Genomic DNA, 15,716 nt, shown 5'->3' with positions numbered 1-15,716 from the left:
TCAATTCAAACACACCATGTAGATTCATTCCATTGCCATATTTTTCGAATTCTTCAAGAAAACTGTTTAGCTCATGGATTCTGATGTTCTTGTCTCTGATCGACTCCTTTCAGATCTCCATTTCCCCTTTAAACGGGTCCGGATACCGAGCTGTGTAAATCAAGATCAGATACGGTCTATGCATCATCATCATCAAAGGGACAAGAAGCACAGCGAGATATGCAGTGACTTTACAAAATCAGTCGAGAACATTCATGAACGTATGTAGGATTATGTAGACTCAATAGACTTTCTTTTAGTAGCTTTAGCGCCACTCAAACTCGATTTTCTTCTTCTTCTTGGATTCGGCCGGCCGGCTTTTAAAGCAGAAATGATCAATTCATCAATTCCTTTCTTCAAATTCTTGATGTCTTAAATTCCGTAAAACCTTCCGAAAAAAACCCTTGCCGTTTTCATCTGTACTATTTGCCTTTGGTTCCCTCCGGCCATTTTTATTTCGGACAATATGAACCCTGGTGTACATTCATACATTTTTCTTTCGTTTTGAAATTCATCATTCCGTCTTGATATTTGTTTCTCCATTCCATGGGATTCGGCTAACTTAACTAAGCCCCCTCCTAGTGCCCGGGGGAAAAAAACGCAACAAACCCCGGAGGCACGGAGGGGACTTACATGCAATGTCCGTTTTCTTGGTGACGAGGTAAATTCACTTTTGGTGGTAAAAAAAGGTCCACCAATAATTTTTTTTTGTCTAATTATGAAATTTCTTGTATCTCCAATATGCTGTGTGCCGGCTTCTTGCGCATCTTTCCCTCCGCTCACATTTCTCCTTCTTTGTGAAATGAAAAACTTTTCATTGGGCTCCAAATGAGCTCTTTTCGAAATCCAGAGTCGCGACTGCGGCTGATAGTACACGCTATGTAACATATCCAGATTTGAAACGTGAAAATCACAAAAGGGTCCACAAAAGGGTCCAGGGGTATATCAAATTTTTCGATGCCATTTTTTGAATCTTGACTTGTTGAAGTTCTCCTTCATCCCATCTGCCCATTTTCCTTCCCAAAAACCTTCAAACATCTCTTGTTGTTCTGTGCAAACATGTCCCAACCAAAAATTCGAACTCGCAGTACTGTAGAAAAGAATGACAAGCTCACCGACATTCTTGACATCAGTCTATCAACCCCAGCTTTGAAGATTGAAACACCAATGCTTACTAAGAAGCTGCTGCAATCCAGCACTGTGGAGCAGCAACAAGCAGTCTCTACCCGCTTTGGAGATAAGTACCCTAATCAAGAAGGAACAAAGGTTCAGATCAACACTACGGTCAGCCTGATAAACGGGGACCACACTTTTCTTTTGGCTGGAACGGGCTCCGGAAAGAGCCGAGTTCCTGAGTTATTTTTCCACATGTTTCCCAAGGTCAAGAAACCAGTGGTTTTGGTTTTGAATCCTCTGGATACTCTTGGCAACAATCAGGTCAGTATATACTTTGGTTTTGATATTGTTGAATAAAATAATATCTGACCTGATCTGACTCGGGTCTGATAATGCCAGGTCTTGGAGAAGAGTCGAATTGGGATCAAGTCAATCAATCTCACTAAGACCACGTTTGGTCCAGCAGAGCTAGCAAAATTGAAAGAACATGCATATTCATTCATCTACTTGGTTAGTCATCATTGCATCTAACAGTACAATTGGTCACAAATTGACTTACACATTTTTCTAACAGAGTCCAGAGATTTTCCTGAATAGCGAGGCTTTTCAAACACTATATCACAGCAAAGATTTTCAGTGTCATCTTATCTTAAAAGTGGTTGACGAAGCGCATTGCATTTATCTCTGGGGACTTCAGGCCAGCGGTAAATCAAAACACTTTTCAAAGCATCTTACACTACAAAAAAGTTAATCTTTACCGGGCGGAAAAGAAAACTACTGACATAGAAAAATCCTGAGGCAACAGGAAAAGAGCTAAAAATCTGGAAAAATGTGCACCTTGTTCCTAGACGTTGGGGCGTCATAATGAGTATTTTTTTGTATTTTACACAAAAATATTGGCTAATGTACTAACAATAAAGGCTGAAAATCATCAAAAACCCACCTGTAACAATACCTGAAATTTGGCCCATGATTTTGAAGACAGGATTTTGAAATCTTCAAACATCAATAACTTTTGAAGTTCTGGATCAAATCACTCAATTTCAAGTTCATAAACAAGGTGGGCCTTTCCTATACATTTATTATTGTGATATCACATCTGTAGCTGGTCTGCAAAAGATCCTACAGAGCTATTCATGTAGAATTGTTTGAACAAATGTAGAGTGTTTACATGACAAGATAACACCTTGCTGCCTTTATGAAGTGTAAAGGAGAATGGTTTAGCTTTTGAATGAACCAACAATCAAGTTATTTGGAGCAGAATTGCCAAAGTTATTGAAGTTTTTAGACCACAAAATATTGTTTTCATAATCATGACCCAAATTTCAGCTATTGTTACAGGCAGGTTTTTGATGATTTTCAGCCTTTATTGTTAGTACATTAACCAATATCTGTGCGTAAAATACAAAAAAATACTCATCATGACGCCCCAACGTCTAGGAAAAAGGTGCATATTTTTTCAGATTTTTAGCTCTTTTCCTGTTGCCTCAGGATTTTTCTATGTCAGTAGTTTTCTTTTCCGCCCGGTAAAGATTACATTTTCTGTAGTGTTACACCCAAAGACGTTGGCCTATTTCGCTCATCTTATGGGAACCCGGCCAGCAGCTCATGGCGACCGACGGGGTCCCTGTTCTCCTTATGTCTGCAACTTGTCGACCGTGTGCAATTGAGCAAATACAGTCCAGCCTGAATATCTTGCCGAAAAATATGACCGTGATCCAGGGCGAACTCACTCGACCCGAGATCCGTTTCATTCGGATGTATCTCACTCGACCATTAAATACGGCCGAGGATCTTGAATGTCTATTTTCTCCAGCATCCGTTGTATCTGATGAAGACACTCCACCCATGTTAATTTATTCTGGCACTCAAAACGCTACTGGAACCGTGATTGATGTTGTGTGTAAAGCTCGTGGAGTGCTCAATGGGGCTTGTAATGGCAATAGTACATTTATCCGACGTTATCACTCAGTAACAGGTGATAAAGACAAACTTACGCGTGTGGACGATTACGGCGAAGGGAAGTTTCCAATCTTGTCATGTACTTCAGCACTCGGTATGGGTCAAAATTGGACCCGAGTCAGGGTTGTGATTATCATGGGCGCAATGGACCCAGCTGAATCGAATCAAATGGGCGGACAAGCTGGGCGTGGGTGTCGTAATGGCCTAGTTATTCAATTTGTTCAGCCGACTATGACCCCAGGAAAGAACTCAGCAGAAGAGTTCAAAGTGGGACCCAAAATGGTAGATGAAGATCGAATGCACGCTCTTCGAGTCACATCGTGTTGTCTTTGAGTAGCTTATTCAGTTGATAGCTTGTGAGTGAACAATGATTTGATACCGATTGATGATACTTGATTTCTGATATTCTTCCTCGCTTCATACTGAGGTAAAAGGAAAGGCTACATACCAGTCTCGCTTTTGGATCCAGAATATCTCGGCGAGCTGGAACGCGAGCGATCTGAAGAGATGGCTCCTTGTAGATGTTCCACATGCGATCCTCAAGGATGCGCTAGGATTATACGCTTGCTTCGGTCTACACATACCAAAGACTTTGATACTCTCATGAACACTTCACCTACACACACCGAAGATGAGAGTTGGTTCAAAATGCAAAAAAAGACCTCTAAGCGTAAGTTCTCGGCCGACATCCCGCTGGTATGCAAGGAAGACGACCCAATACGTCTCAGTGTTCCCAAGATCGACCTCACTGTGATGCTTATGGGAAACTTCCAGTTTCTTTTTCGAAAAACTTATCCCACTGGATCTCATATGACACCTGAATCCCTGTTTGATCGTGAAGATGCATGGCAAATTGTTAAGAACTACGAAGCTATCCACAATGGGGTCTTTTTACGTGAGATTCTAGGAGGTGAGACACTCCCGGCTCAGTTTGAAATGGTCCACAAATGTATAGACATGTGGATGAAATCTCCGGTGTATCTCAAGCATAAAGAAGAGCTGGAGGAAGAAATCATACGATATGAACAAGAGATTCTCGATATGGAACTTATTGAAGAGGAGCACAGAGAGCAAAAGCAACTCAAACAAGTAGCACAAGAAGAAAAGAAGGCAGTGATTGCCGAACGCAAGCGTATACAACATGAAAAGGAACTTGAGAAACAGCGAGATAAGGAAATAAAGATGAAACAGCGACAACAGGACCTTGAAAGCACGGTCAGTCTCGCATGGTCGATCTATTCATCTTCATTATGCTGATCTTTGTCTGATTCAACACATTCATCCGCATCTGTGTTCCTTTCTTTCATAGATCCCCAAATGAATCGAGAGGGTATTTTTTTCCTTGACTCGTCCTTCAAAATGCTTTTGAGTTTGGCAATTCCAAGTGCTTCGATATTGTCCACTTCATCGTTATCATTGGTGTCTCTTGTGTGATTTGAATTCTCTACATCACACATGTGAACCTGAGCCATGTTCAAGAACGATTGCAATGAGGCCGCTGTAATGATGTGTGGATTTGATTGCTGGATGTCTTTGAGGCCTGACCGTTGTTTTAACTGTTGGATTTGTTTACGTAGCTGAATGTCACACCATATCAATTCGAGTGCTTTACGAAGTCCATGAAAATAGATACTGGACTAACCAAAGGTATAATGATCAAAAACCTTTCCATTAGACGCTCGATCTTGGTTCCTTGACCCTTTGAACAAGAAAATCTGTCAGTTAGTGAAGGAAGGCATATCTATCTATATATTGGGATGCGTACTGAGTTGTTAAAGAAGTACTTGAGCCAATAATTTTGAATCTCAAGATAGAAGTCTTTTGCTACCCAGTGACCATCTCGGCCACCTGTGGGAATGAGGAGCGAATGTTTTATGGCTTTGGACAAAGCGCTGGGTAAGTTTTTTTCGAGTATCATGATGAAGCGAGGAAGATGAATTGCGTAATGTGAGAGACCAGACGTTCCCTGGGCCATTACAGCCCACCGCTTCCACATCAACAGCACTCGGCCAATGTCACCCGATCTCATTGCTTTGTCACCTTCAACAATGGAAGCAAAGTCGCGAAGTCTGAGACGCATGTTATACATTGTCCAGTCCCCGGTTTTTGAAGCATCTTCCAAAGACTGACGAGTGAAGTACTTATCATAGCATTGGTCAATGATAGATTGAGCTACGCCGGGTGTTTCCAACGTAGAGCCAGTTGGCAACGCTTCGATGGTTTGCCTGAACATTAAAGGCAAAGGTCAGATCTTATGTGAGATATACATACAGAGATCTTGGACATACTTCAACAAGAACACCATTGTTGCTGTGTGACCTTTATGAATAACTTGCATCAGCGAGTTGAAATCTTGCTGTGATGGTTGCTTGTCAGTTTTCATTCCAAGCGCAGCGGCAGTCCTATGTAACCCAGTGTTTGAGCTGTCCCTTGGTTCACCCCAGTGGTGACTTAAAACCTTACTTGCAATGTTCCATAATGTATGCGATAGGCCGGGAAGGTTGAGAACGTTCTGTAAGGCCTCGTCCTGGTGGCCTGCTGGGAAACGTTGACGTATGAGCGATTCAAAATTGAGGCAGGTGCCCATGTCGCCCTCTATAACTTGCAGGGATTCACTGAATATGGATGAATCGTGACCGGTCTGCTTGTTACACTGGGTAAGCATCTCGGCAACTCCTGAAGCCGAGTTGTCAGAAGCACTCATCATCTTCAGCATGTAGATATTTGGTGTGTACAATTCGATTGGTTCAATGGGAGGAGGTGATGTAAGTAATTCCCTTTTAGAACAAAGATAGCCCGGCGAGTCTTTTTTGAGGACGTAATTAAGGAAGGCTTTGGAGAGCTGGGATTTGAGCACACAAGTCCAATGGATGCTTGCTTCTTCATTGGGAAGCAAAGAAGATATTTTGAAGGGCTGCGCTTGGCTTTGGCAAACATATTTTAGAAGATTATCAACACTGGCTTCCGCTGGGTCCATATCTTTGACTAGATGATCTGGAAGGACGTGTAGATATCCATATGAGCCATGAAACATCTTTGTGGTTGCTTCGATGCGAGGATCGTGCACACGAGCTTGTATGTTGATGTTGTCGAGTACTAAGAAAGGTCGGATGGTGTAAGGGAGCGAACACATGTGTTTGATAGACTTTTCAGCGGCAAGTCCAAGAGTATCCATAGCTGACAGAGCTGTCTGTCTTGACGAGGTCAATCCAAGGAAGTGAAGATAGTCATTCACACAATCGGAGACTCCACATGCAACAAACAACAGGGAGTTCTGTAATTGCAAACCATTGAATCGTCTGTTACAAGCAAAAGCTATCATGGATAACACTGCAATGGGAATCTACGTTTGAGGGTTGGAATAGTCAGAATGGATCATCAAGTGTTCAGGAGATGATCTTGCTTACTTGTCTGAGTCGATGAGAGTCTAAATTTGTGTTGTCCATTGGAACCGAATGCGAGACTCCCTCAAGATGTTCAGGAAAGTCGGCCTGATGACCTGAAGTGGCAGTTGGTTTGACTTCAGCCCCTTTGCTGGTTTCTTTGGATGCTTTGTTCAATCAAATTTTCTCACGAGCTATGTTAGAATCTTCAATTTTTGAGTATATCAATGCATGAAGGAAAGGCATGCTCTCGCGAATGAGGTTTGCACGGTTCTCTTCAGCTTGAGGTGCCAAGAAAGATTCATCTATTTTATTAGCACTGTAGAAAGCACCTTGTGGACCGGTTCCTCGTGGTAGCTCTTCTTGATTGACAATGAACTTTGCCTATAAAAATGATGAGCTTGTCATTATCAATGTCTTGACACAATTATTAGATTTTTGTTCTGCTTGAAGAAAATGGCTGACCTCTCTCAGGATGAAATTATTCCATCTTTCTATATCAGTCTGATCAGACCCATCCAAGATTCGCCGCTTGATGCTGAGCAGGATCTTCTCGGTTGAGGACCAGCCTCTTGATGTGCCCCAAAATTGACGCTTCTTGATAATCTCAGGTTTGGTAGAATCGAGTAAGTTTTGTATGAATTTTTTCGGATCTGACCCCATCTTTTGGATATAATCACATATGTCAACTGTACGATTTTTGGATTTTGCTGGGTTGTTTTGGTCTTCTTGTGCTTCTGCCCCGTGTTGGGCTTCTTGGGGTTCTTTGCCCGCTGGCAGGATACTGGTTGGTATGTTGGTAGAGGACATGTTTTGATTGTGAGGATTTGAATGAGTAATCAAAAATTGGATCAAGGAAGCAGGTGCTTGAGAAGAATTGAAGATCAAAGATGAATGGGCAAGAGCCAAAAGGCCACGAGAAAGGGAGACACAAGATATATAGTGATAGAACAAATATTAATAACTTCCTGCCTAGGTAGCCCAAGTCATTGCTCAGCCAGCCTTGCTGGTCTACCTGTCAATCACCGGGCTCTAATCTACTTGTACTTTGATGACATGGTTCAAGAGAAGGTCCTAAGAGCTGGCTGGAAATGTCTAGACCGGGCCAGACAATCTTGAATTGTGAAGGCTCACAACTTTTGATGGATTCCAAATTCGGTTTTGAGATTACATACACAAACAACAAGTGTAACCTCGCAGCAATTCAGAAAACCCAATTTCGAAAAGAGCTCATTTGGAGCCCAATGAAAAGTTTTTCATTTCACAAAGAAGGAGAAATGTGAGCGGAGGGAAAGATGCGCAAGAAGCCGGCACACAGCATATTGGAGATACAAGAAATTTCATAATTAGACAAAAAAAAATTATTGGTGGACCTTTTTTTACCACCAAAAGTGAATTTACCTCGTCACCAAGAAAACGGACATTGCATGTAAGTCCCCTCTGTGCCTCCGGGGTTTGTTGCGTTTTTTTCCCCCGGGCACTAGGAGGGGGCTTAGTTAAGTTAGGGGATTCGGAATCACAATTTACCACAAGAATGTGATCCAATTTAAGAAGGCAAAACCAATTCAAACGTTCAATGCATACAGCTGTCAGCAGGCCTATCAGTTCAAATTACAAACTGGTGATCTCTTCTTGTTTCCTCACCCACTTGAGAGATATGCATAGGGTATTTACCCTGGTCAATGAAATTGCATGGCTCCATGTCCATCAAGTCCTCTTCTCAACCTAAAGCAAGTACTGATTCCCATTGTAATTTTCAACAAGTATACCAGGAGAACCACAAGTGCGATCAGTTGTTTGGATTGATCATCAGATTCATGGCCTTGGGGAAGGTAAGTTCTCAAGAACTTGTAAAGCGGAAGCATGAAGCCCTCCTTCTCATCTAACAAACAAGCTTACTTTCGTGACATGAATATGTAAAATCTAGTGTAAAGCAAAGTGAAGAATAGCTACACGCCTGAGCATATAGAGATCTGATCGCAAGATATTCTATTGGCGAAAACCACGCATATCACAAGGTGTTCAAAGCTGTGGGTGTTGAAGTATAAACAGTTGAAGACCTCAGGGTTGATTTATGAAGATTATCACCTGGGCTCAGGGACTGTGTACGTCAGGACTCCATAATGCATTGGACTTACAGTGTTAAATAAATAACAGTGTCTGGACTCTGAGATAGAAAACAAGTCAATGTAGACTCAGTCAAATCTCTACAACATTTGCAACAAACATAATATGTCAGATAAAATCTTATCTCAACACAGAGACTTCCATCTTATGAACAAATTGAGTATGTATCTACAAATGATATCAATGAAAGAGTATCAAGGGCTTAGCCAACAAAGTTGATCAACCGGCCTGCGGAGGTGAAAATCCTGTTGAAGCCTTCTGTCACCGAGCAAAATAATGTCATGAACTTGGCCATTTGCTCTGTGCATTTGGTGATTTGCACCCTTACATACAACTTGTTATGAAGACCAAACATATTCATGGATGATACCATGTGACTTGACTAGATGTCCAAATTGACTGAATTGAAACTGTGCGTTTTTGGACCTGCACTTTGCCTGAACCCCATTGACTATCACTCTGTGTGGGCACTGTCAGAAAATCATGTAAGTTATCCAAATCAAAGAAATGAGAATTCTTTACCCTCAATTTTTTTTTGTCAATTCCCTAAGATCCTAAACAAAAATATCCACCTCCTTCAAATCCTTTGATTTTTCTTTTTCTTTTGAATACAAAATGAAAAACAAACTCTTACAACTCTCAAAAACCAAGTAAAATTTTTGAAAAAAAAACTGAAGAAGAAGAAAAAGATTCAAATTAATTCAATTAATTGAATTTCTTTACACAAATCAAATGATACAAACAATCAAACCCACAATACTTCAAAACCAAAAGAAAAATCGATTTCAAAATAAATCATCATAAATAATTCTACCAAAAAAGAAGAAGGAAAAAAAATGTCTTGTAATGAAAAATAAATAAATAAATAAAAGAATGATTTAATGTAGATAAAAAAAAGAATGATTTAATATAACATATGTATATTGGTGTTGAGAGAAAAGGTTTATATAAAAGTAGGTATTAAGCATATATAAAAGAAAAAAAAAACAAAGACAAAAAAACAGTGAGAGGAATCTTACAACAACAACAACAACATCATCATCAGAAAAAAAAAGAGAAACATATTGAAGTTGATATAAATTGATGTCTATAAAATACTCTCCAACTAAACCATCATCTATTTCAATTTATTTAATTATTTCTTTTTTTTGGTAGGTTTTTTTTCGGGTAAGTTTTACATAAGAGCTGTACATGTTGTGATCGTTTCAGATTGAGGTAAATCATGTGGTCTAAGAGTTGAATGAGGTGAAGAAGATCTAATGATCATATCAGCTGTTGATCCTTCACATGAATGTCTTCGTAAGGTTTGTTTAGGTCTTCTAGGACTAGGTTGAATTGAAAACCCTAGAAAAAAAGAAGAACAAAACTTTGATCAGATTCAAGAACAAGAATCCAAAAAAGTCAAAAAAAAAATGAAATAAACGTACCAGGAGAAGCCGCTCCTAATCCAATACTAAAGCCTCTAACTCTATGAATTTCACCTTCATTTAAAAACCTATGAATAAGTTTATCAACCGTTTGATGATGTCTTCTATGAGAAGGTAAACTCATTTGTCTATTCAATTCGATCACCGCTGCACTTCTACCTTCTTCACTATTATCAAAACTAGTGTCCATAAAAGTAGGAGAAGTAGGTGAAAAGGTTTCAGTACTGTTCAAGAGAGGTGTAGCTTCGTCTATTGGATTTGAGGTTTGGATACCACCTGTTTCGGGATCTTCATTGAAACTTGAAGATGATGAAGCTATGATGGATGAACTGGATGAGGTTGTGGTACTTGAAGTTCCTAGACTTACTATCCAGACCCCAGCCAGTAAAATTATGGTACCTAAAACTATCAATCCTACTTGTAAATCACTTAGTAACTTGAATTGATCATAATAAACTAAACTTGTGATTATACTAGAAAGATTATAAAAACAAAAAGCTAAAGGACAAATCAAAGTTGGATTAACTAATTTAAGTGCTTTGTTAAGATACCAAAGTTGTAGGATTGCTGAGATTAACAAGATGAGTAAGATGAGCCAGGTTTGGAATTTCTTGAATTGGTTTTCATAACCTGTGAGAGTTAGGATGAGTAATTCGACACCTGTTTTGGCGAACAAGAGACAGATTCCTGATAATGTTCCAGAGGTTGAACCGTAAGCTAGACCAATGAATAGTTTTGTACGAGCTATCAGATGGGGTGGAGGGAGTGATTCGTTAAGGTCTTTGGATTGTGATTTGTCTGTTACTGGTGCTTGAGTCTTGTTTGGATCGTATGCATTACTGAAGACATCATCCGATTCATGGCTTTCTTGGACTGGCGAAATCGAGAGAGGGCTATTGGAAAAGGCATCGTTTGCAGTAACGACTGGATTAAGAGTAGATTGAGGTGTTGGTAATCGATTGATTGGAACTGGATCACTTGAAGAACGCGAACGACGAGGACGTAATCGAAATGGATCACTACTTCGATCAGGTAATAACATTCCATGAATCGAACGATGTTGAGTTTGAGAAGTCTTTAAACATGAATTTTTAATAGGTTCTTCTTGATGATGAGTTTGAACAAGTTCCATTGATCCCAAAATCCGTAAATGACCATTTAATCTAAACTCAGCTGTATGAGCAAAAATACAAATCATTGAAAATAAAAATACCAAGATTGACATTTCAATCAAGAATGGAGTACGAGAATATAGAATGATTAATTCATCTAACGTATGATTCATATCACCAGGTAAGACTCCAAAGATTCCAATCAAAATTGCACCTGCACCGATTAATAAAGTACCAAAGATAAGATGATAAGAAAACAAATCACCTAATAAAACTTTAGCTAGGATCGCATTCCATAAAAGACTAATTGCACCTAATGGACCCAAGATGATTAAAGGTAGAGTACCGATTTGAAAAATCGAACCCAAGATATTAAACGAAAAGTAAATGATAAATCCCATTAACCAAATCGGTCTTGCATAATCAGGTTTTCTTAAATGGAATGGTAATTGATCGTTTTGTAAATGAGATTTACGTTGGATTGTTAAGCCTAAGGATTGGATAAATGAAGCTATTAATCCAATGGTAATTCCAACAGCCAAGTTAAATTGAACTGGTTGATTTGGTTCTGGTATGTCTTTCGTGATGAATTCTAAGATGGGTTGAGATTGTGAATTGTTTAAGAGTATAAAGGTTTGTTGATCCATGGTGATTTTGAATTCTGGTTGGGTCGGTAAGGATGATAAAGTGTTGCAAATGTTAAGAATCGTTTGTTATTTGAAGTTGTGAATTAGTTTGTAGTCGTGAAGTAAGTGTTGATGAGAATGAGTTTTGATGAGTCGATTGTTGTGAGTAAAGTCAGAGCGAGAAGAGGTGAGGCAGGGTGAGATGGTCAAGAGGGTCAACCGAAGGGGTTCAAATTCAAAAATCATATTTTAACTTTAACCAATCAGGCAATTCATCATTCAAATTCAAACCATCTGATCAACAATCTCATCTTTCCCCTACATCTCATAAAACAAAACCATTCCAACATATCAATCAGAAACAAACCCTTGAAGTTTCATAACAGAAGTGTTATCCCTTGTATTGATCAAAACATCACCAAGACACGGTAAACAACATCAGCTTGGTCATACTCACGCATAGATCATCAACACAGTTCCAATTTTGGATTCATGAGGCATGGCCTAAGATGTCTCAGAGCTGGAATCGAATTTATATAGAGTTTGGAGCCACCAAAAGAAATATTTAAAGAAAAAACTCACTGGAAATCCTGCTGGACCCACACTAAAATTTAGACATCAGCCATCATTATGTTTCTCAATGCCTCGTGATCAGGCTCCAATATTGTAGCTGAGAGTGAGTTTGTTGAGTTTATGATGGCACGAAGGTTTCAGAGTCACACATCATACATACTTCCCTTCAAGGTGAACATGAAAAATGGAATACTTATAAGTCTCTTTCTTTTGCCAATAGACCACTGCCAAGACAAGGCCCTATTTACGGGATACAAATCCGGCCCCGTGCCCCGCCCAAACTGCGGCCAAAAAAGGGATTCCGGGATTCTGGCCACAAGCCCAGTCACACACCTGGATTACAACTTTGTATCCCAGAAGTGTCTAAGGAGTTCTATGACTGTGTCTCATCTTTTCAAGGGAAATATTGGTCTGAAGAGAACACCAAATGTAAGGAGAGACTATCAGATTGAGGTTAAAGTAGAATGAGCAAAATCAAGAAATTAAATCAATAGTCAAGTCTAAGATTATCTTGAGTTTGATTTACCTATCACCATTCTCAAAATCCCCAATCAAGGTAGCCAAAGCATTCTTAATTGAAAAAAAGATGCTTCATAGTATCTCTTTCCCAGAATTACTTACATGATGGACCTTCACGATCAATACTATGAGATATGACTCAGAGATATGTTTCCTTGGTCCTTACTGGCCACCTTTATCTTGGATCACATGAGCTAAACTGAGTCAAGCTTATTGGGTAGTATGTGCATTATCATACCAACGGTGCACATATATCAATGTAGGGAATATTACTATTATAGATAATGGTAGGTTGTACCACTCCAAATATGGTCAAGATAGTGGTACATTGTGGTACAAGCTTGACCTTGGCATGGATATTTGTCATGATGCCTCTGAGCCCATAGAAAGTATCTTACTAGATCAAATATACCTCATGCACATCAGAGGTTGAAAAGGGGGTGTGTTGATTCACTCATTTTTTTGCTTAGATTGATTTGTAAACAAAAATTGTAACATACATTAAGCGATTCATGTATGTGGATAACTTTTCAGGACAACAAGTAAAAATCAAAATATTCAAGAGTGAGTTTGAACATAGAATTATTTTGCATGATTTTCTACAATATTAGGCTCAAGTTCTTTTTATAAAATGTCAAGAATTGAGAAATTAAAGGATCTTCACCAGAAGAATTCAAAAGTTGAGATTCTCGATCTATCAAAAATTCTTCTACAGCAATAATACTCCTTTTCAAGTCTTTACAGATCAAGTGTTCTAATTTGATTTTTGATTCATCTGAAGTGAATTCTTTGTTAATTTTTAAAAAGAATTCTAGACCTAAATATGTTTGATGGAACTTTATATCAGCTTAACAGATGGATTTTGTTTTTTTAAATCAAATAAGGCTTTGAAAAGAACCTCACAATTGAACCAAAACTCAAGAATCTTTTTCTTTTCTTGAAAATTCCAACTATCACCAAAGATTGTGATACCATTGAGTCCAAGATGTTTTTGAATTGTAAGAAATTCTTCAACCTTTCTGTTTTTCCAAAATTTAAGTATTAGAATCATAATATAAGAAAATTGTTGGGTAATCAAAGATGTATTGATTAAAGATACTTACACCTCATTTTCCAAAGATTGAATGTATGTCACAATTCTATTGGTATATGACCTTGATTCCTTATCAGCCCAAGACATAAAGATATTACCACCTTGTGTATCCTTGAGAGGGAAGAGATGAGATGTCTTTATCATCCTTGTGAGAATGACTTGTGATTCTAACACATCCTGAAATCCACCCTTCACCCTGACATAAAGACTGAAATCTTTTTGAATTGTACAGCTATCAGTTCAGGTTTTGATATTCCTCTTGACCAAATGGTTGACCTACGTACTTGATATCCAGAATTCAAAGAGTTCTCTATGATAGCTTGGAGGGCAATCACTAACTAGAGAGATCCCATGATCACCTAAATTCTTTTGCATCTTTGAAAAGTTTACAATGTCTCTATATGACCAGGAATATTAGTTCTACTTATAGCTTAGATTGGTAAGGTCAAAGTTGATCAAAGGATTCAAATATTTTCTTACTTTACTGATTTGAGTAGAGAAAGATGAGTCAAAATCTTCATCTTATATAATTCAATAGTTTTATCCATTCCAAGCCTTAAGGAATGAGCAGATGTGAGTGAGTGAGTACTCATATTGTTCAATTGATACAAGTTTACCAAGAAGCTCAAAATCATTTGTGATGATTCAATTGAGAGATCCTTCAAAGTTGATAAAAGATTCAGACATTCTAACATAAAAAGTTTTTGAATTGTTTTGTGAACAGGATGAACTGTAGGTTGGATTGGCGGTGTTGTAAGTACTGTGTGAGTATATTTGATCAACTCCTTGCTCCAAGATTCTGGATTTGATGATAGGATATCAATGAGACCACTCTTGATGATGTTTGCAAGTATGCCATATTGAGGTTTGTTGTCAAAAGCTATGATGGATCAATGGTGGGTTGTCAAATGATATCCTCTCTCTCAAAGATTTTCAAAAGTGCACACCCTTATGAGCATGTTGAACCAGTTGGTTTGACAAGTCTGGGTGAGATGCTATTGCTTTTTATGTATCACAAAGTTGTTTATAAGCAAATATCAGCGCTTCTGTGAAGGCTGGGATAGATTGGATCATACTCCCCAATGGAGCGTCAATTGAAAAACTGACCTTCTTCTACTGTCAGTGGTGCTTTTACCATTTGTTGCACATCATCTAATTTTGCTATCAAACCTGGATATCCAAGGGTGGATAGCTGTAAGTGAAGTATTACCAACATGATGAGGTATAGGTACAAGCTCTTCATCTTTATCCGCACTGTCTTTCAGAATTATGGTGTGAACTTCAAAAATGAATTTGCTGTAAGTGTGAAAGAGATGTTTAATGAAACATCAGCATGTTTTTCTTTTTCAAGAATTTTGGAGTTTGACTCCAAATGTGTTTTCAAATCCTTTGATGTTGGTACGTCTAGAAAGATTTTTTTCAAGAAGAATAAAAACATACCTGTCACAGTGGTAGGTCTAAACCCAAAGATTTGACCTGGAAAAAAACCCAAAAAGTTTGTCAGTAGGTTGGTGTTTTTTTCAAACCTTTGATCCATTCAAATTATGACGGGCTCCTGGAACACAATCATGATATGTATATGTTGTCAAACATGAACATCTCAATGGGAAATCTTACAGATTTACAAATCTGTGATATACACAGGGTTCAAATTCTACACTTCCAACTTGTTAGAGAAGCATTTTTGATGATTGTGTCAAGGTTCATGCTTGTTTGGTGTCAGGCTCTGTGTGGTGTAC

The 15,716-nt window shown here is 38.7% G+C and overlaps 3 protein-coding genes across 3 annotated transcripts; 1 reads left to right on the top strand and 2 right to left on the bottom strand.

Moving 5' to 3' along the window:
• Positions 1-3,765: 3,765 nt before the first annotated feature.
• On the top strand, positions 3,766-4,374 carry MELLADRAFT_65592 (uncharacterized protein; the record flags this gene model as incomplete). The annotated part of the gene is made up of 1 exon (XM_007413227.1): positions 3,766-4,374. The coding sequence occupies one exon, from the start codon at positions 3,766-3,768 to the stop codon at positions 4,372-4,374; it is 609 nt and encodes a 202-aa protein (XP_007413289.1).
• A 5,427-nt stretch (positions 4,375-9,801) lies between these two features.
• Positions 9,802-11,813, bottom strand: MELLADRAFT_65591 (uncharacterized protein; the record flags this gene model as incomplete). Its single annotated transcript, XM_007413179.1, has 2 exons — positions 9,802-9,971; positions 10,055-11,813. The coding sequence occupies 2 exons, from the start codon at positions 11,811-11,813 to the stop codon at positions 9,802-9,804; spliced, it is 1,929 nt and encodes a 642-aa protein (XP_007413241.1).
• Positions 11,814-13,483: 1,670 nt separating this feature from the next.
• On the bottom strand, positions 13,484-15,193 carry MELLADRAFT_109288 (uncharacterized protein; the record flags this gene model as incomplete). The annotated part of the gene is made up of 7 exons (XM_007413178.1): positions 13,484-13,701; positions 13,788-13,903; positions 13,988-14,192; positions 14,258-14,315; positions 14,463-14,857; positions 14,925-14,978; positions 15,085-15,193. The coding sequence occupies 7 exons, from the start codon at positions 15,191-15,193 to the stop codon at positions 13,484-13,486; spliced, it is 1,155 nt and encodes a 384-aa protein (XP_007413240.1).
• Between the last annotated feature and the right edge of the window lie 523 nt (positions 15,194-15,716).

Source organism: Melampsora larici-populina (assembly GCF_000204055.1).
Source record: "Melampsora larici-populina 98AG31 unplaced genomic scaffold MELLAscaffold_35, whole genome shotgun sequence".
NCBI lineage: Eukaryota > Fungi > Basidiomycota > Pucciniomycetes > Pucciniales > Melampsoraceae > Melampsora > Melampsora laricis-populina.
This window is presented reverse-complemented; position numbering and strand designations above follow the sequence as displayed.